The 19722-nt window shown below is 48.1% G+C and overlaps 1 protein-coding gene across 7 annotated transcripts in view; it reads right to left on the minus strand.

Moving 5' to 3' along the window:
• The window catches only part of GRAMD1B (GRAM domain containing 1B), a 188342-nt gene that overhangs the window by 68461 nt on the left and 100159 nt on the right, over window positions 1–19722 (minus strand). For 3 of the 7 annotated variants that reach the window (XM_027563430.1, XM_027563428.1, XM_027563435.1), the window contains exon 3: window positions 14584–14832. The exons of 3 other annotated variants lie outside the window; for them this stretch is intronic. In XM_027563430.1, coding sequence (XP_027419231.1) covers window positions 14584–14832 — 249 coding nt within the window. Of the gene's footprint in view, window positions 1–1046; window positions 1098–14583; window positions 14833–19722 lie in introns of those variants that run through there. One more of the 7 variants, XM_027563432.1, reaches the window with a different exon arrangement.

A 19722-nucleotide genomic window follows, 5' to 3' on the forward strand; every position in this document is an offset into this window, starting at 1 on the left:
AGAGGGAGGTGGGAAGCGGAGGAGCCAGGGGGTGTCCACAGAAGCAGTTTGCTGCGAAGTGTCACAGAAGGTAAAGAAGCGAAGATCCCTTCCCCCCAGCCCTGGCTAAGCGCCTGGCTGAGTCTCCGAGGAGACAGAGCTTCAAATCCTCCCCCACCCTCCACTTGCCTAAATCAAGCAAATAACTAACAATGCAAGGAGGTGTGGGGGAGTAAGGCCCAGCCACTGGGTATCTATTTTCTGAAAACACATGGCAAATCTCTGAGCCAAATGCCGGCTAAGCCAAAGAATAAACAAATCCCTTTATTTCCCTGAGACTGGAGCTATCAACTTGCCCTCTCATCCTCTCCTCCCGTTAGCCAGAGCCATCCATCAAAGAAGCAGTATCTGTCTGTGAGAAGGTGGCCTCACCTCTGCTCTGGTCACCTCTCCCCCACCAGGGGCACCCCAGAGTTAAGTCAGTGGGTGGAGACCTGGAGGAGCACATGGCCTGTCCACACCTCCCCCAGAAGCTCCGGCCTGGTCGCCCCAGAATGCAATCCTCTGCCCTTTTTTCTCCAAGTTACAGGCCCTTGAATAAGTCTCTATGGCCAAGGGGACTCCATCAGCCTGAACCCCACCCCTCCCTCCAGCCGCCCTGGGCCCACCCCTCCCGGCTCTACGGCTCAGCTCAGGCAGTGCTGCCCTGAGGAAGGTGAGGAAGGGGGAGAGAAAAGAGCCAGGGAGGAAAAAGAATGAGGCATCTCTGTAGCATGATGTCACCCCGGCTGCTTTTGGATCCCCCCAACACAGAACAGAAGCAAACAACATGGACTCCGGATTTACTGTGCCTGGAAAGGTCTGTGTTCTCGGCGGTTCCGGTGGCCTGCGCCAGCTGGAAACAGCTCGGCAGCCAGAGAGACAGGCCCTTGCTCCAGCCCCCGGGGCCCCCATCCGACCCCTGGGCATAGGCCCCCCTTCCAAAAAAAAAAATGCGCGGAGGAAACAAAGATGGACTGACATATACATACACGCACACACAAGCGTCAGCAAGAGTGAGCACTAACCTGGCAGCCATTGGGAAGGTAGTGGAGCACAGTGCAGAGCTCATTCATTCATGCACTGGGCAGTGGGGGGCGGGGGCGGGGAGCGGGGGCCCTGGGGGCGCCGGAGGGCACGCACCTCCATGACCATCCCACGGCCCTGTGGCTAACGGCGGGGGGCAGGGCGCTCACAAGCTGGGGGAGCTTCCTTTCTCTGCTGTTGCCAACCGCTCTGGAATGGTAAGCATGACTCCCCGTCAATTTCTACCCCCCTCCCTCCCCTGCGGCCGGTATTTGGCGTGGTCTTGCAGTCGAACCAGAACACCGCCGAGCCCCTCTCTCCCAGCCCTCACTCCTTTTCTGTCTCTCCCTCGGACTCCCTCCCAAGACAGCTGTTCCCGGATCCTGCACGCACGCGCACAGCGCACGGACACACTCAGCCACGCACCCCTCCGGCGCGCGGACACACTCGCACACACGCACGCAGACACGCGCGCGCACACCCCGCCGCCGCCGCCGCCTGCCGCTTTACATAAGCAACTCTTCGGTGCAGTCAGCTTGCTCGCTCTCAATTATTCATGCCGCCCTGGAGGACCGAGCCGCTGGGGCGGCGAGCGCCGTTATTTCCTCTCCATCCCCCAATCTGACAAAATACCAGATGATGCTCCCGAGAGATTCTGCTCCCTTTGCTGCCACCAATTATTTCCCAGGTGTTGCCTATTAGGTCAACCTGTATCAAGGAGGTGATACTAAATCAAAACACAAGTGCCTGGCTCAAAATAGAGCCTTGCATCTTTCAAAGGATGACAGCTGCGCTTATTGCCTGAGCCTTGGGAACAGAGGAAGGGAAAGCGGAGGCATTGGAGACCACAGAAAATGACCGGGACTCTTCAGGGAAGCCTACCCCGGACTTCCAAGGCAGCAGGCCGTGATACCTGTGGGTCAGAGCCTTAACAAGTAAAACAATTACATCCACGACAAAGCATGGTCATTTCAAACTCTAAGCGGCACCTCCAAGAAAAAAAAATTTTTTTTCTCCTGTCCATTCACTGGAATGGGGCTTCCCTGGTGGCTCAGTGGTAAAGAATCCGTCTGCCAATGCAGGAGATATGGGTTCAATCCCTGGGTTAAGAAGATCCCGCAGAGAAGAAACCCACTCTAGTATTCTTGCCTGGAGAATTCCGTGGACAGAGGGGCCTGGTGGCCTACAGTCCATGGGGTCACGAAGAGCTGGACACAATTGAGTGACAAAACAACATTCACCGGAATGCAGCACTGGTACAGAAACAGTCCAGATGAATATTCTTTCGGATGAGAGGTATTCTATTCAAAATGACTTTAATGGAATACTGTGAAAGTCATTTATGACTTACAAAGCACTTTCATTCACATTAATTCATTTGATTTCCACAAGAATCACCTACAAAGGCTTTGTTAGGATCACAGCTAACAAAAGGATGCTGAGCCCTGGAAAGGTGGGAGGTCCCATGGCAACAAAGGCTGAGCTGGGAATCCAGACCACCTGACTTGAAATCCCATAAAACCCCAAGGATGACTGTCAGAATTCAGAGTACCACCAGTATTTTTTGAGGGGAGGAGCAAAGGGATCCAAAATCTGGACCAAAACAAACATCAAAAGCAATGGTGACAGCTCACTGTTTCTCAAACTTTAAGGATCTTCTTAAACCACAGATTTTGATGTACTAAGTCTAGGGGAGGGCCCAAGAGTCGACTGTTATAACAAACTCCCAGGTGATGTCCATGTTGCTATTTCATGGACCACACTTTTGAGTAGCAAAGGATTGGTTTATGCATTCTCATTCTTCAGGTGTCCCTAAAGGGCAGAGTTTGGTTTGCCTGCTGCAGCTGCACAGGATAACATGCTGAAGGTGAGTAATAATTATGATCCATCGATGCCACCTGTGTCCTCACCAGACTCAATACTTGTTGGGCATCTGTTGGCAAAAAGTCTCATTCTGGGACTGCCAAGCCCTATCAGCTCATCAAGAAAGGTCCTTCCGGGATTGTTTGTACCTGCAACCTGTCGAGAGAACAGCAGCCTCACAGTGTCTAGGAAGCACCTAGGTTTGCACTGTCTGGCCCCCACCTCATTTACCTAGAGGAATTTCAGTGCCAAAGAAAGGTGTGCTGGCAACGCCCTGGGCCGCAAGCACTGCCCCAGTTCTACCTGCCTGCACTTGTCTGGTCAAGTCCGGCTTTTTCTGAAATGCTGACCACCTACCTACCTCCCCTTCTGTTACTCTAGAAAAAGATCTCAGACTCTGGGGTCCAGTCTGCATTCAGAGCTATGTTTTGCTGCTTTCTGGCTCTGTGACTGTTGGTTGCCCAGCTACCCTCTTCTCAGACTCATTTTCTTCATCTGCAAAAGCCAAAAATAGGTATATGTCCTCTTGTACATGGTTGAAAAAAAATGACAGAATAAAGGTACAAGGAGGCTGGTTATGTCCCCCACCTCTGAGCTTATAACTGTAGTACAGAATATAGAATTTAATTGTAGCTTTTGTTGGTCATGCTGTTTTATATCCCTAAGCTTGTAGGCGACTTCTTTCATGTCCCTCCAACACGTAGGAGTACTGGGTACAACAGAAGTATCAGTAAGTATCTTTGCACTGACTGTCCCATCCTCCATTAAGATAGGCAACAAAAGGGCTAGTGAGGCCAAGCTGCCCACACCCTGGTCTTACCTTCTCTATTCACTATGTGACTCTGGACAAATCATACTTCCTGGAGACTTTGCTTCTTCCACTATGAAATGCAGAGATTTCACCTTTCTTCTGAAAGAGCTCTGCATAGCTCAACAGTGTTAGTATCTACATGATTCAGATCAACAGCAGTGGGTTAAAAAGGCAGATGCAGAGATCAGACAAAAGTCTAGTCAAAGCTATGGTTTTTCCAGTAGTCATGTAAGGGTTGGACTGTAGAGACGGCTGAGCACTCAAGAGCTGATGCTTTCTGTGTTTTTGGAGAAAACTCTTGAGAGTCCCTTGGACTGCAAGGAGATCAAACCAGTCAATCCTAAAGGAAATCAACCCTGAATACTCATTAGAGGGACTGATGCTGAAGCTCCAATACTCTGGCTAAGTGTGTGAAGAGCCAAGTCATTGGAAAAGACCCCGATGCTGGGAAAGACTGAAGACAAAAGAAGAGGGTGACAGAGAATGAGATGGTTAGATAGCATCACCGACTCAATGCACATGAATCTGAGCAACTCAAGGAGACAGTGGAGGACAGAGGAGCCATGGGGTCACGAAGAGTCAGACACAACTTAGCAACTGAACAACAGTATAAGGTTAATGAACATTAGAGCATGTTTCTGAAACCTAGGCCCCCTTGGTCGAGTCCTATTCTCAACCATTAATTGTGTATGAATAGAAGGCTACTGACTTGCCATGAGGCGGGAAGGGGCCTTTTCATACTCATGGTGTTTACAGATTTGCAGTGCTGTGCTCATCCTTCCTCAAGTCACAGTGCAAACTCCAAAGAGGCCAGCTGAACCTCAGAGAGTTGGCAGTGACCTGGACAAAGCTGACCGGGCTTCCCCAGATGGCATTCCTGCCCCTGACTCAAATCTCCACATTTCAAGGGCTGAACAATTTGCTGCCTAAATTCCCAAACTGCTTTTTTGTAAATGAATTTAGGACACTGAGGAGAGAGTAAGGTATCTTTTTCTGAATTAAACCTTTCCCTCAGAGATATGGAAAACTCACATGAGTTTCTATTTTTGAAAGGAAAATCGGTTTCTGAGAGCCTTGTGCAGCATCAAAAGCACTTTCCAGAGAGCACCCTGGAGGGATCGGGGGAAGAAAAAGAAGTTAAGGCATCTGCAAATCCAACTGAACCAAGTGGTTCCATTCAATCCAGTCCCATTCAATCACATGCTATAAAAAGGTCGGTGCCTCCACGGTATCTTGTTCATCTCAAGTGCTGTTTCGGATAAGAATGGAAGGTAGGGATGATAAAGATAAGGTCTTATCTCTGAATCCTACGCCCACCCCCAAGGAAAACAAAAGAGTTTTTAACATAGCAAACACTTCAAAGATTTTAACTAAATCTGAATTTGTTGAATAATGGGCCATGCATGCATGCTCAGTCCCTTGAGTCGTGTCTGACTCTCTTCGATCCTATGGACTGTAGCCCGCCAGGCTCCTCTGTCCGTGGAATTTTCCAGGCAAGAATACTGGAACGGGTTGCGGTTGCCATTTCCTCCTCCAGGGGATCTTCCCGACCCAGGGATTGAACCTGCAGCTCCTGCATTGGCAGGTGGATTCACTAGCGCTCCCCATCCACCGGAAGCCCATTAATTACGGGGAGTGATAGGCTAAAGGGAGCCTTATCATCTAAAGCACGCGTGCTTTTCCAAAGCATAAACATCTAGGAGATTCTGAAATGTGTGGGGGTAAGTCAAAGAAGGAAAAGGAACAAAGATCTATAATGTTTACTGAGAATTGACCATGCACTGGTCACATATTTTATTTTATTATATATTTTCTTATGAAACTTTAATCAAACAGATGAAGAAACTGAGTACAGAAACCCATCCTTACCCAAGATCACAGAAATATTTCTAAAATCAACGTTTTCAAACCACACCATGCTACTTCCATAAATAAACCCCTTACTAAAGAAAAGGCACTTTTAAGTTCCCTGCATTTAATCATAATTGCTTAGCAGCAGCAGCACTGCGTTTAGTCCTCAACACAACCCTGCAAGGTAAGTTCTATTCTTCCTACTTAGGCGAGGTGTCCATTTATTGCTCCTCAGCTCCAAATCCACCCTTCTTTGCCTCACCTTGTGATGCGGGATCTATACCCACTTTGCCAGCCAGCCTGTGAGCCTCCCTGGCACCCCAGCCTGCAGTCTCTCAGGAACTTTCTGTGCCATATGCTGGGTGACAGCCACACCCATCCAAAGAGCTCTGAATCATACTCCTATGTTGGGGGCACACTTACAAACTGTTCCCTTGTTGGGTGTTCTGCCTCATTCCTAGAGGCCATGACTGCTCCCTACCTCTGTTATTCCTGCATTCTTTAGAGTCTGCTCTACTCATTTACCCATTAATGATTCTTCATATTGAATTTTCCCTGTTTACCATATTGGTGTGGTCTCAGTCTCCTGACTTCTCACTGCTCTATAGGGATGAGCACACAGCAGCTCAGAGGAATAAGACACTGCCCTTGTCAGTAATAATAAAATGGCTAAAAGCTTATAGAGCAGGGGTCGTCAGCCTCCGGGATCTAATGCCCGATGATCTGATGTGGAGCTGATATTTTAACAATAATACACCCAAAGTACACAATAAATGTAATGGACTTCTGCTGTGATAAACTGTGTCAGTCGTGTCCAACTCTTTGAGACCCCGTGGACTGTAGCCCACCAGGCTCCTCTGTCCATGGGATTCTTCAGGCAAGAATACTGGAGTGGGTTGCTGTGCCCTCCTCCAGGGGATCTTCCTGACCCAGGAATTGAACCCGTGTCTCTTATGGCTCCTGCATTAGCAGGCGGGTTCTTTACCACTAGTGCCACGTGGGAAGTCCCAGATATCAGTAACTGGCTGTGATCAATTAATTGTAAACACCATGGTCCTCGGACCAGCTTGAATGCCCTTAAATCATCCCCAAACCATCCCCCCCCATGCCCCTCCCCTGCACCTGTCCGTGGAAAAGCTGTTTTCTGTGAAACCGGTCCCTGGCATCAAAAATGTTGGGGACCATGGCTCTAGGGCATTCTATGAGCCAAATCGTTTTTATACATTTAATGTGTACTCCCTCATTTAATCCTCACATCAACTCTCCTTTACAGATGAGGAAACTGAGGTATCTCAGAGATTAAATAATTTCCCTGGATTACACAGCAGAAAGAGAGACCAGAGTTTCTGACCCCACAGTCCATTCTTGGCCAAGCTGCTATCAGTTGGCTGCAGTCAGAGAGAAAGGGGGTCAAGGAAGCACAAGTGGGACATAGAAACACAACAGTCTTCCACAAAGTTTGGAAGAGAAAAAGAAATTAAATTGTTAGCTGGAGAGGTCCACATATCTCTGAAGAATTCAAAATATGAGGGGGTACCATTAAAGGTCTTTTAAGTCAGCCTCTTAGTGTAAAAGACGTGGTGTACCCTGGTCATCAAATACCCAGGAGACCCTATTAAATATCTCTTTTGGAATTAATGCTTGTCCGTGTTTTATGAACCATTAATGTGGGAGAACGGATGATTCACAGGTCCCCACTCTGCCCTCCCTGAGGTCCCAAACCCAGACTTTAATCCAGGGAAGCTGGGTTGGGGGTTCTGAATGAGTAGATGGATTTCCTGTGACCCAGCTGTAACCTAAGACCTCTCATGAATACTGCATCTCTCACATGAGGGACAGTGATGTCTACATAATTAAAACCTGAAGCAAGAAATGGCCAGAAGGGTGGGGACAGAGGGATGAGGATTCAGATAGATCCAGCACCACTCACACCCTACCGTACACCAACACCTCCACTAAAACCGTGCTCACTGGTTAGGTAGACTTCAGCAGGATACAAGCTTTCCCGAGAGTCAAACGCACTCGAGTAGGACAGAAAGATCCATCCCCTGGCCCACTGGGAAGAGAGCTTTCTGGGGAGGGGCTCCCTCTACGTATTAGTCACAGCAAGATACTACCAATTTTCTTAGGTGTGTGCTCAGTCTCTCAGTGGTGTCCAGCTCTTTGTGACCCCATGAACTGTAGCCTGCCAGGCTCCTCTGTCAACGGGATTCTCCAGGCAAGAACACTGAAGTGGATTGCTATTTCCTTCTCCAAGGGGATCTTCCCGACCCAGGGATTGAACCCCTGTCTCCTACAGTGGCAGGTGGATTCTTCACCAAGGTGCCACCAATTTTCTTGTAACTCTATCCAAATAAAATAACTGACTCCTGAGTATCCCTGTCTTCTTTTCTAAATGATCCTGACCATCAGTCCTAGATTTTCAGCCAGGATCAAATATAAATCCACAGAATGGTCTATACCAGTAACTCCCAAACTTTACTACACCCTGTATTTTTTACATACCCCAATGCCCGGTCCCAGCGTGTACCAATTAAATCAGCGAGTCTGGGGGGTTAGAGCTGGGCTTCTGTATTTTCTAATGATCCTGATGTGCAGCAAAGTTTAAGAATCACTGGTGTATAAAATTTTAATCTTAATTCACTTTTAATGTAGTACAAACATTCTTCTGAAAGAATAGTGATCTGTATTTTCCAAAAGTCAAACTTTTTTTTTTTGAACCAAGACATTTTCCCCTATCTTTTTAGAATCTTCAGAATTAGAGAGGGTGCTCGGTGGCCATGGCAAAAATCTACACACGAGAACAGTCCTTGTGTCCTGCCCCAGAGAGAAAGAAAGCCCAGACCCCCACATTACACCTCGCATGTGGAAAGGACTGGGGGCAAGGAACTGGAGTTGATTCCTGGGGAGACAAAAAATGGGATTGAGGCCAATGAAGATAATCTATGATCATGATTCAATGGGAAGCAGTTGGTAAGAAGAGTCTGTGTGGATCCCAGGAAGCATTGGGAAGTGAAAGTAGAAAAAGTGAGGAGGCCGACAGATCTGATCGGCAACTCAGGGGAAGGACCTGGTCTCACAGAAGAGGGACCATTCTAAGGCAAGGTGTCCTCTTTCCTGGAGAACCGAACTGCCCAAGCAGGAAGGCCCATGAAGAAGAAACTGCCAGGAGGGTGGCTGTAAGTGGGGTTGGAGACCTTCAAAACACAGGCACAGAGATAAGCTAATTATTTGATTATGCAAATGAAAGTTGTTTAACTTGCCCACAAACCCCAGGGTTAACGTGGAAGAGGATTAAATAATAATGTACCTGGCTCTATAAGAAGCGATTATGAGGAAGAAGAGACTTAAGGCCAAGTGCAACGTCCTCGACTACGAGACACATATAAGAACACCACAGTGCGGTGATTATCTGCACGAGGCTTCCCTTTCAGACCCAGGCACTCATTTCCTGGCTGCCTGCCTGCAGGAAGCGCTGCCGATGGGTCATACCTGAGCTCCTCCAGGGGCCCTGCCCTTGAGAAGGCTTAAGGAAGAGGGTGCCTCCTTCCTAAGAATGTGCTCAGTTGTTCAGTTGTGTCTGACTCTTTGCAACCCCATGAATTGTAGCTCGTCAGGTTCCTCTGTCCATGGAATTTCCTAGGCAAGAATACTGGAGTGTGTTGCTGTGCCCTCCTTCAGGGGATCTTCCTGACCCAGAGACTGAACCCTCATCTCCTGCTTGGCAGGCTGCTTCTCTACCACTGAGTCACCAGGGAAGCCTCCCTGAGAACAGACAGAACCAAACGGCTGGTCCATTGGCAGGATACAGAAACCTGTCCCTTTGCCTTGATTTGGGATAATTCGGTAGGGGCATCCAGAACCAGAGCCTGGGCCGCCCGGGACTGGCCCAAGTGCGTCAGTCTTGAACTTCTCCATCTATCCAATCCCGATCCCCTCACCCACTTACAGGCTTGTTCCCAAGAGCACTTTCCAATAAACCTCCTGCAGGAAAATCTGTCTCTATGTCTCTTCCAAGGTCTCTTTTCAACCTAAGACACACACCAACTACTATGAAGGAATGTGCAAGTAGGAAGGTCATAGTCCTGTCACAGGACTGTCCCCTGAAATTTAAGAAAAATGCCAAATTTCAGGCTCAAGAATTCAGTACCAGTCTAGAATTGAGAGAGAGAGAGAGAGAGAGAGAGAGAGAGAGAGAGACCTGACCACTTGGGACAAGTGGAAGCCCATGCTATGGTTTCTACCTCTGTCCGCCTCTGGGGAGACTAAGCCCCCTTCCAAACCACCTCTTTGTGGAGGTAACTGACCTCTCCTTAATCCTGGATTAAGGTTTTAGAGAGGGACGCCTGTTCGCTGGTGCCCCAGTTAAGATGTTGACACGTGGTACTTAAGGACAGATCTCGAGTCCTTCTGGCCGCTGGCCTAAGGCTAAAGTCGCATGACCAGCCCTCCGTCTCCCTCTCCCCACCGCCCACTCTTCCTTTAACCTAGAGAGAACCAGCCAGCTTTGGCAGCTAAGAGCTCACACCATGGTTAGGCGTCTGCACAGCACTGGAGCGGTAGGGAAGAGACGGGAGGAGCTCTGGGCTGGGGCAGGGTGTGTGTGGGGGTGTGGGGGGATGGTGACGAGTTGGAAGGATCCTAGTCACAACAATGACCCTGCCCCAGCTTGAGGTCCCTGGTGTGTGCCAGGGAGGCTGCAGTTGCCTCCTGGCCCCACTCCACACGTCGTGTCTCAGGAGTTTGGTTGGTCAGTGGAATTGGGACAGAAGAGCCAAGTAGAGAGAAAGCTCAAGAGCTCACCGGTCACGCCCCAGCTCCTCTTGAATTCACTGCAGACTCTCCGGAGGGGAACTTCCGGAGGGGAACTGAGCGGGCTCTCACAGAGGCGCCTAGAACTCGTCGCCTCCCTTTCCTTGGACCCTGGAAGTGCCACCTCCATCCAGTCTAGCTTCTGCAGGTCTGTCCAAGCTGCTCTGTGGGGCTTCAAGACCCTGCCTGGGATCCCCGATGATGTGAGTTGCTCACATCTGTGGACATCTTTTCTCAGTGTCCACTTCTCCATACACATCCAGCCCTGGCAGCCAGTCTGCTAGGCCACCCTCCCCAAGGGCAGCACTTGGGCTGCCCTTTTGGCCACTGTTCCCAAGACAGGCCTCCTCCTGGTTATGGACACAGAATATACTTGACTCTCACTGAGGACGATGCAGGCTAAGGGAGGAGTTACTGACCAGCCCCAATCCCCAAACTCACTTTATAAGACAGCACCCTCCTTCAAAAGGCACAGGCGCCCAGAGGACACACCTTCAGTGCATCCTACCTTTTCTCCAGGACTCAGTTTCCCAAATTGTTATAAGAAGTGGTTGGTCTAGGGACTTCCCTGGTGCTCCAGTGGTTAAGAATCCACCTTCCAATGCAGGAGACACGGGTCCGATCCCAATTCCTCCATGCCTTGGAGCAACTAAGGCCGTGGGCCACAGCTAAGATCCAATGCAGCCAAATAAATAAATAAATGAATAATTTTTTTTAAAGAAGGGGTTGTTCTAGATGACCCCTTAAATTATTTCCTGTTCTAGAGGCCCATGACCATTCTTTACCCTCACACATCTCCAAGTGCTAATAATTTCCAAGAGAAAAAAAAAAAAAGAGTCCTGTGGCCACAGACTGAAGCAGAACAAGGCAGCAAGGCTGACCAGAACAGCCAGGGCCCGTGACCGGCCATGGGGTCTGTTCTCTCTATACTCTGTCTCTTCTGAACACATCATTGCCTCAAATCACCTGCCTCTCGGCTCCCTTCCCCTGCATCTCCCATCTCTCCAGAGAAGAAGAGCTGAAACGCCATGAGGGCGGCTGTGCCCGGCAGCTGGGAGCCAAGCCTTATTAAAGAGTTCAGACCTGGCCTTGACCTGATGAGAGCTGGAAAGGAACAGGTAGGGACCGAACTAAGAAAGTGAGCAGCCATGGGGCAAGCTGGGGATGCTGACTCACCACACGGGCATATGCTGTGACCTCCCGGCGTTACCACGTGATCCAATCAAAATCAAATCCAACCAGCACTAGCTTCCTTTCTCACGATCCACACGCTGTTATTCATTCAGCCATGCACCCCAGGTGCTGGAGAGTCCTTGATGTCAGGCGTACTGCAGAATAAGCCCTGACATATGGTAAGAGCCTTTTTCTACAAAAGGCCGAAGAATATACAAGTAGAGTGGGCGGAGATCACAATGCTCAGCATGGACCAAAACAACTGGGTTGGCCAAAATGTTCATTCGGATGTTACAGGAAAACCTGAACGAACATTTTTGGCCAACCCAATACAAAGTGGCTGTGAGAGGAACTCTGGAGACACGGGTTCGGTCCCTGGGTCAGGAAGATCCCCTAGAGGAGGGTACAGCAATCCACTCCAGTATTCTTGCCTGGAGCACCCCATGGACAGAGGAGCCCGGCGGCTACAGTCCATGGGGTCACAAAGAGTTGGACCAGACTGAAGCGACTTAGCATGGACAGTATGCACGTAAGAGTAACTACAATACACCTGGGCTTCATCCACAGAAGCAAGTGAAGGGAGGTAATAACCCCTGCAAATAATACCTAGAAAGAGGACCCCTCTTTACAAGGTCCATTGTTCAGATAAGATAAATAAGACAGTGTGGGTCTGAACAGCCACCCCTATGACAAAGTGTAGAGTAACCAGGAATGTTTAGACTAAAGGAGACATGCCTTAAAGCAAGCAGGACAGGAAATATTTGACAAAAGGAAGAGAGAGAAAAATCCAAAGGAGAGAAGAGTCCCATGTTTTGTGTTTCTAGAGAGAAGTTATCAGATTGCATAACTGGGTTTGAAGGAATAGGGAGCTTTCGTAGAGTAGAGGGTATGCTTCCAGGCAAGAGGTTCATTTCACATCCTGACCTCCAGGTTGGTCCAGACGATCTTATGAAAACTCCCAACTCTGAGACATCATCTGAGGCTGAGCAATGTCCCGTCACAGATGACACCCAGTGAGCCTACAGGGTAGGGATGAGCACGGGGCCTTCTGATTTCATCCTGGAGACCAGTAGGGAATCTCCATCTGCTCTTATTCTATAGATACTTCTCCAGATTGAGAGGGAAGGTCTCCTCTCTCTTATAGGGGCCAGAGACATAACCACAGACTCCAAGAATCTCCAAAGCAGAAGGTCTTTTGATCTCACTCAGCCCGATTTTTCACCCAAAGCACTGATTTCCTCTGCAGCTTCCCCGGAAGAGAAGAAAAAGAAACCAAAGGATCATTTCCATAAGCCTCCAAAATGAGTCAATCTTGTTAACTAATGGGGCAGGTGGCCAAATCCTTCTCTCAGGAGAGGTTGATAATATGTCTCCCACAATCCCCCGAGCCCCACCTCCTGCCCATCACTGCGGGTCTCAGAGTCACCGGAGGTACCAGAATCCCCACCAAGAACAGAAATGCGCCTGTGAAGCTTCCTGGAAACCTTGAGAAATATGCTCAAGTGGGAGTGAATGGGCAATAGGAAAGCTCTGCCCACTGCTGGGTTCCCTGTATGCTGACATTTGTGATCAAGATGGAAAACATCCATGAGACGTGCCCGGGAGACTGGCTTGTTTTCTTCTAAATAATCTAGCATTTGACTCACCAAAAACCTTTGTATTAGGATCTATAAAATACCACCGCCTGGGTGTACAGCATTAGAATTCTCTACTAGACCAATGGCCTTTTGTCCAGCCTTGGTTATTTCCCAGAACTCCCTGGGACGGTGCGGGTGTGGGCTGGGGGTGGCGCAAGGTAGAAAGCAACCGCTCAATCCTGCCAGGTTGGGTGTCTCTCTCCCACCCTCCTTCAACCGCATGCCAGGCCCATAAGCAGTCAGATAAATGTGACTCCTGGGTAATGAATGCAAAGAGAAATTAAAGAGCACAGGAAGAAAAAGAAGCCTTGAGCTGGATACTAAACATGGAAAAATGAAGTCCAACAGAATCGTTTTCAGAAAAGTAAGGGTTGAGCAAAACCAGAAAGTTATAATAAAATCTTGGATGCATGCTGAACGGTCCATTCTGGCTCCCTAGCGCTCTGCTCCTGAGGGTGGGGCCACCCACACACCCCAATTACACACACCCCCGATCTCCCACGGATGCTTGTGTGCGTGTGTCTGTCTCCCTCCTTGAGGTCAGGAAGGCTCTGCAGAGGGTTCCATTTAACTCAGGGCCTGGTGCTGGGTGTGGGTAGTAATTAGCATACCTTGTATTTATGTCTAGCTATTTCTGGCCTGCAGCTTGTTTTCTCCTCCTTCAATTCCCTCTGAAGAGGTCAGTCAGCCTTACACATGTGGCTTCTGGCCTTCCTGTGCCAGTGTTGCAGTACTCAGCAGCATCACTTCGCCCAGAGGTAGAAATCAGGCCAGGATTTTTCTCTTCACTCTACTGGCCAAGGGACAGTGAGAGGAGTTGGCAGGGCCACCTTCTCAGAGCGAGTCACACAGATGCACCTGAGAATTGCTGGTCATTTACAAAAGCATATACGGCTCCCCTCCCCTAGGCCAGCTTTAGCCAGGGCACGCCACCACTAAAAGACTATCACAATCTCCTGTATGAAACTTGGATAACCAGTTTACCAAAAGGAAAGATTTCACAAAAAAGTCTACTATACGGATATGCTAGTTTTGCTGTGCTCTCTTTAGAAATGGGCTTCCTGGTGGCTCAGTGGTAAAGAATCCGCCTGCGATGCAGGGGACAATGCAGAAGAAACGGGTTCAATTGCTGGGTCAGGAAGATCCTCTGGAGAAGGGAATGGCAACCCACTCCAGTATTCTTGCCTGGGAAATTCCATGAGCAGAGGAGTCTGGAGAGCTACAATCCGTGGGGTTGCAACGAATTGGACAGGAGTTAGTGACTGAACCACCATCACCATTTTTGCAAATATCATTCCTTTCATCCTTTTAGCCACCCTGTACAATAGGTTCGAAACCGCCCCTATTTTCACAGGTGAGAAAACCAAAGCACACGGAGGTTGAGAAACTTACCCAAGATCACAGAGATAATAGCTGGTGGGCCCCAGAGTCAAGGCCAGTGGGTCACCTCCAGGATATCCACCCTTAACCATTAAAGAGAAGCAGCCTTGCTTCAGCCCGTGGGCCTCATGCAGATACTCTGATTCAGTGTGTTCCCACATGGTCCTGCGGGCCAGGCAGGTGTGGAGCTTGCTAATGAAGTTAGCGGTTCTCAAACAACAGCGTGCGCGTGGATATTCAGATTCCGGGGTCCCGGAAGTTCTGGAATTGGAACCAAGAACCTGCAGTTTTAACAGGCGCTTAAGACCAGGCCAATGCAGGTGGCTCACAAAAGGCCCGTGGGCAGAACTAGCCCCGCCACCTCACTCGGCTCAGCTGGGACGAGGACACGGTGCCCTGGGCCCCTCAGTGGCGCCCACGTCGGCCCCAAGGAAGGGGAGCAGATGACAGGCCGCATTCAGACGGTGGAGCAGGTGAGGGCACTGAAGGGAGCTCGCCGTCCCTTGGTCCTCAACAAGCCGCACATCAGAGGGGCACACGCGGTGGGGGACGGGAAAGGGAGAAAGGACTGGGCGGCCTGGGCCCCCATCTCCTGTCGCCAGAACAATGGCTTCTTCAGATCCCTGGCATCTGAGCTGGCAGCCGGCCACCAGGGAAGAAAAGAGCCCGCTGTCCCTTTAAGGACGCCCTCTCTCCACAAAGGTCAGAAATGCCAGCTCAGCCTGCCCGGCGGCTGCCGTTTTTGCCACTTTGGTGCCCTGAGGCCCTGGGCCATGCACCCCGTTCCAGCTGGTTCTCCGGGCACCTGCTGTCTTTGGGAGAAGGCAGACCACCTGCGTGACAGCTGTGGCTCCAGGCGAGGTTCAGTGATGGAGCAGGAAGTGCCGATGCAGAGGAAACGCAAGACCTCATTTGTTTCTCAAACTCATCCTCCAGGGAGAGTTGGCCCTGAGGAAAGGGGACTTGGGGAGCCAGGTCACGGACAACTCCTGGCAGGGGGGTGCGGGGGGGCGGTCCAAAAAGAAAATGGACGAGGAATGGATGCTCCAAGAATACTTCATCCAAGAGAGGAAAAGCTGACAGATGATTGATCCAGAAATCAGAGAGAAGCGGGGTGGGGAGTGGAGGCTGGCAGGATATGCAGCGGAGTGGTTGGGGTTTCCTCCTACACTTGCCATGCACTTAGCCGCTCAGTTATGTCCAACTCTTTGCCACTCCGTGGACTGTAGCCCACCAGGCTCCTCTGTGCATGGGATTCTCCAGGCAAGGATAGTGGGGCGGGTTGCCATTTCCTTCTCCATGGGATCTTCCTGACCCAGGGATTGAACCCACGTCTCCTTTGTCTCCTGCATTGCAGGCAGATTCTTTACCCCCTAGGCCACCGGGGAAGCCTTCCTCCTCCAGAATGAGTTCAAATCCTGCCGTTTAATGTAACCTGGAGCACAGGCTTCCTAGAGTCGCTGAGCTGCAATTCCTCTGCAATACTGGCATATGGGGGTGGTGGTAGTTGTGGTGCTGTCATGTCCAACTCTATAGCCCATGGACTATAGCCTGCCAAGCTCCTCTTGTCCATGGAATTTTCCAGGCAAGAATACTGGAGTGGGCTGCCATTTCCTACTCCAAGGGAAATTCCCGTTCCAGGGATTGAATCCATGTCTCTTGCATCTACCTGCACTGGCAGGTGGATTCTTTACAACTGCGCCACCGTATTGAGCAGTAAATACATGTTAGAAATTAATAATGTCTATTTTCAGAGTACTAGCCACTCAGTGTATCCTCAAGCGGCCTGAACCCCAGACCACACCACTGGTTCCAGTAAGTCATCTTGCAAATGTATACCATGAGGAAAGGGGGCCTCATTTAGGAAACTGTGTGGGTTGATGCAAATCATGACTTGCACTGGAAAACGATGCAAAATTAGTCATCTATTCATCATATAATGCCAGGGTCAGTGAACTCTTTCTGTAAAGAGCCAGAGAGTAAGACCAGACAGTCTGACAATACTACTGAACTCTGCTGCTGCAGGTTAAAGCAGCCATAGACAACATGGATGTGAAAGAACATGGCTGCGTCCCAATAAAACTTTATTTATAATACAGAACAGGCGGCAGGCTGAAGCTGGCTGACCCTGGAAATAAAGGATGGCATTAATAGAGGAAATGATGAATGCTGATAAGGAGGCAGAAACCCATTTCTTGCTCTTCTCTTGGGACTGAGAGTACTGTAACCATTTACTTGATATTCAAGAACAGTTTTTAGTCAACTGCAATGACTCCCATATGCTGGTTTCCTCAGCATCTATGCCCAGAGTTTGCCAAGTACCTCTCTGCACTACAGAGGTTTCTTTTCCTTGTTCTGCATTTCCTCTAATGCCTGAGACTGGGAGGTCACAGGGCAGCGTCTCATCCTCCTCCAGCAAATGTGGTGGGCCTGGCTGAATGGCCACCCTTCAGGGTGTCCTCCTCAGAACCCCTCATCACAAGACACCCGCCCCTCACCCAGTTCCCCAGGCCACAGCTGGCTGGGTCCTCCAAGTCTGTTCTTCGTCAGCTTCCTGAACAGTTGTGCATTTTAGGGAACCCCATGCAGATTTTCACTCTTTCACTGATTTATTTAAATTGGGGTGTGCCCACCATGTGCTAGGTAAATCTTAGAAAACACAAATTGCCCCTCCGCTTTGACTGAAGTTGGAGAGAGGCTGTTATGGCTGGAATCTTCTCAAAAGGCTGCTCTGAGACATATTTATTTCCTGCTCCCTGGTGTCTTTCTACCCGAGAGCTCAAGTGCTTCAAAAATAACTTTCTCAACTGTACTAACAACTTTTAACATGAAATTTCTAAATGGCACTAAAAGCAGGAAGGGTAAGAAAAGCTGAGAACAGGCAAACAGTGAGATCCAAAGCAAAGGTAGAAAGGAAAGAAGGAAAAAAAAATCACTATTTCAAAAAAATGTATTGCTTGCTTACTTACATCAATCTCTCTGCATCAAATGACCTCATCCCACAAATCCAATCTGTATGTTTCCAGCTTCCTTCAAAGCTCTGCTCCCAGTGCATCTTCCCCAATTAGATTTTCTTGATAAACCCCCCCTAAACCTCAAACTCTCCAGCATTCCTTGGAATTCTCCAACACTCCGTGGAATTCTCCAGTACACCTCCCACTTGCTTATATACCTTAAGTGTGGTGTATGAGAGCCTATGGACTCTGCCCTAACCCACGGACTGTCACCTTCTTAAAACCCCTATCAGGAGTCCTCCTCCTTCCACGTTCCCCAGGGCACACTGTCAACGGCAAATGCTCTCCCTACACTGTTGCTTGGCCAAGGTCCCGCTTCAGTGGAGGAGCTGCTTCTACCTCACGGTATCCTCAGCAACCTGTCATCGCTACTCAAATCATCACTCACTCATTCACTCAGCAAATCCGATGCGAACTGCTCATGTGCCAAGCAGTGTGCTGTAGCTTGTCATACATCTCAATTTGCAAATTTATTTAATCCTCAAACCAGCCTACTGAGATAGGTATTATTAACATGAAACTGGCACATAATAACAGGTGATTTCAGAAAGCATGATGGAAAATGTGAGTGACGGATGGGAAGGAGGAGACTGTCATACTCTGGCAAAGAGGTCCCATCTGCCAGGGCTGGTGCTCTGATGCTAGGAAAATGAATGTGACTTATGATAGTCCCTTTTCATCCCATGACTGAAAAATGTAGTCAGAAGTACAGTATCAGTTTTACAGAAGCAGATACAATGTTACATGAAATGCACCAATGTATTAAATTTAAAAACAAACCACAGAAGAACCTAAAGAAAGCACACATGCATATGTATATTCTAAAGGTTGGTAGGGACTTTCTATGAATAATACCAAACAGGGGAAGAAAGAAGGACTTGATCACATTTGAACAAACAAACTTCAATATGCTGAAAATCAGCCTGATGTGAAAAGGCAGAAATTCCAGGGAAAGTACTGAAAACATGTATGATAAAGGGTTAATAGCCTTATTATGATAAAGAGTTGTGAGCAAGGAGAAAGACAAACACCTCAACAGGAAGGTGGGCAAAGAACAAAAAAAGGCAATTCATAGAAGAAATATACGTGGGTAATAAGGACTTTAAAAGCGTATCACCAGTGATCAAAGAAATGCAAGTTCATGCAACCCTGAGATACCACTCGCGGAGTATCAGATTGGCAAAGACTAAAAAGAATGGTAACGCCAGGCAGGCAAGGACAGGGGGAACAAAAGCTCTCATAACTTGGGGGCGTGGGCTGTATATTGGAACAACCTTTCCAAGGGCAACTTGGCACATGTGTGATACAGGTTGTTGACCTAGAAATCTGGCTTCTAAATTTTTATCTGAAGAATGTTAACATGACATTATGTTTAATCCTGAAGAATTAGAAACAAGCTAAATGTCAAGTAAGAGAAGAATGGACAAATACTTGCAAATTTGTAATAATACCCTTAAAAGGAATTAGGTAAATCAATGTTCATGATTACAGAGAGATCAGAAATTAAAGAACTTAAGAACAGTGTATAGAATGAGCTATAAATTTCATCTATTTATCTTTCTATGAACAATAGCTCAAAGCATATAAAGTAAAATGTTAACAGTGATTATCTCTGAGAGGTGGTACTATGAATGATATTTTTCATTTTATATTTTTAATTTTTCTACAATATCCACAATATTTGTTGCAAAAAATAATCTAACAAGTTAAAAGGACTCATGTTTTTTTTTTTTAATTTCTTTAATTTTGATTTTCAAAAGAGAAGACATCTATAAAAGAACTTTGAAAAGCAAACTGTAAATACAGGAATACAATCAATTATCCAGCAAGTATTTTTTTGAGCACCATGTGTAAAGCCCTGTAGAAAGTACAATGACAACCAACAGGGACCTACTGCATAGCACAAGGAACTCTCCTCAGTATCCTGTAGTAACCTATATGGGAAAAGAATATGAAAAAGAATGGATATATGTATATAAACACGATTTGCTGTACACCTGAAACTAACACAATACTGTAAATAAACTATACTCCAATGTAAAATAAAAATTAAATTTAAAAAGTACAATGGAAAAAAAACCCCAAAATTAGAATAACTCTCTACTTTCAGAGAAGACAATATTATAAAGACGTCTAA

This window comes from Bos indicus x Bos taurus, chromosome 15 (assembly GCF_003369695.1).
Source record: "Bos indicus x Bos taurus breed Angus x Brahman F1 hybrid chromosome 15, Bos_hybrid_MaternalHap_v2.0, whole genome shotgun sequence".
Lineage (NCBI taxonomy): Eukaryota > Metazoa > Chordata > Mammalia > Artiodactyla > Bovidae > Bos > Bos indicus x Bos taurus.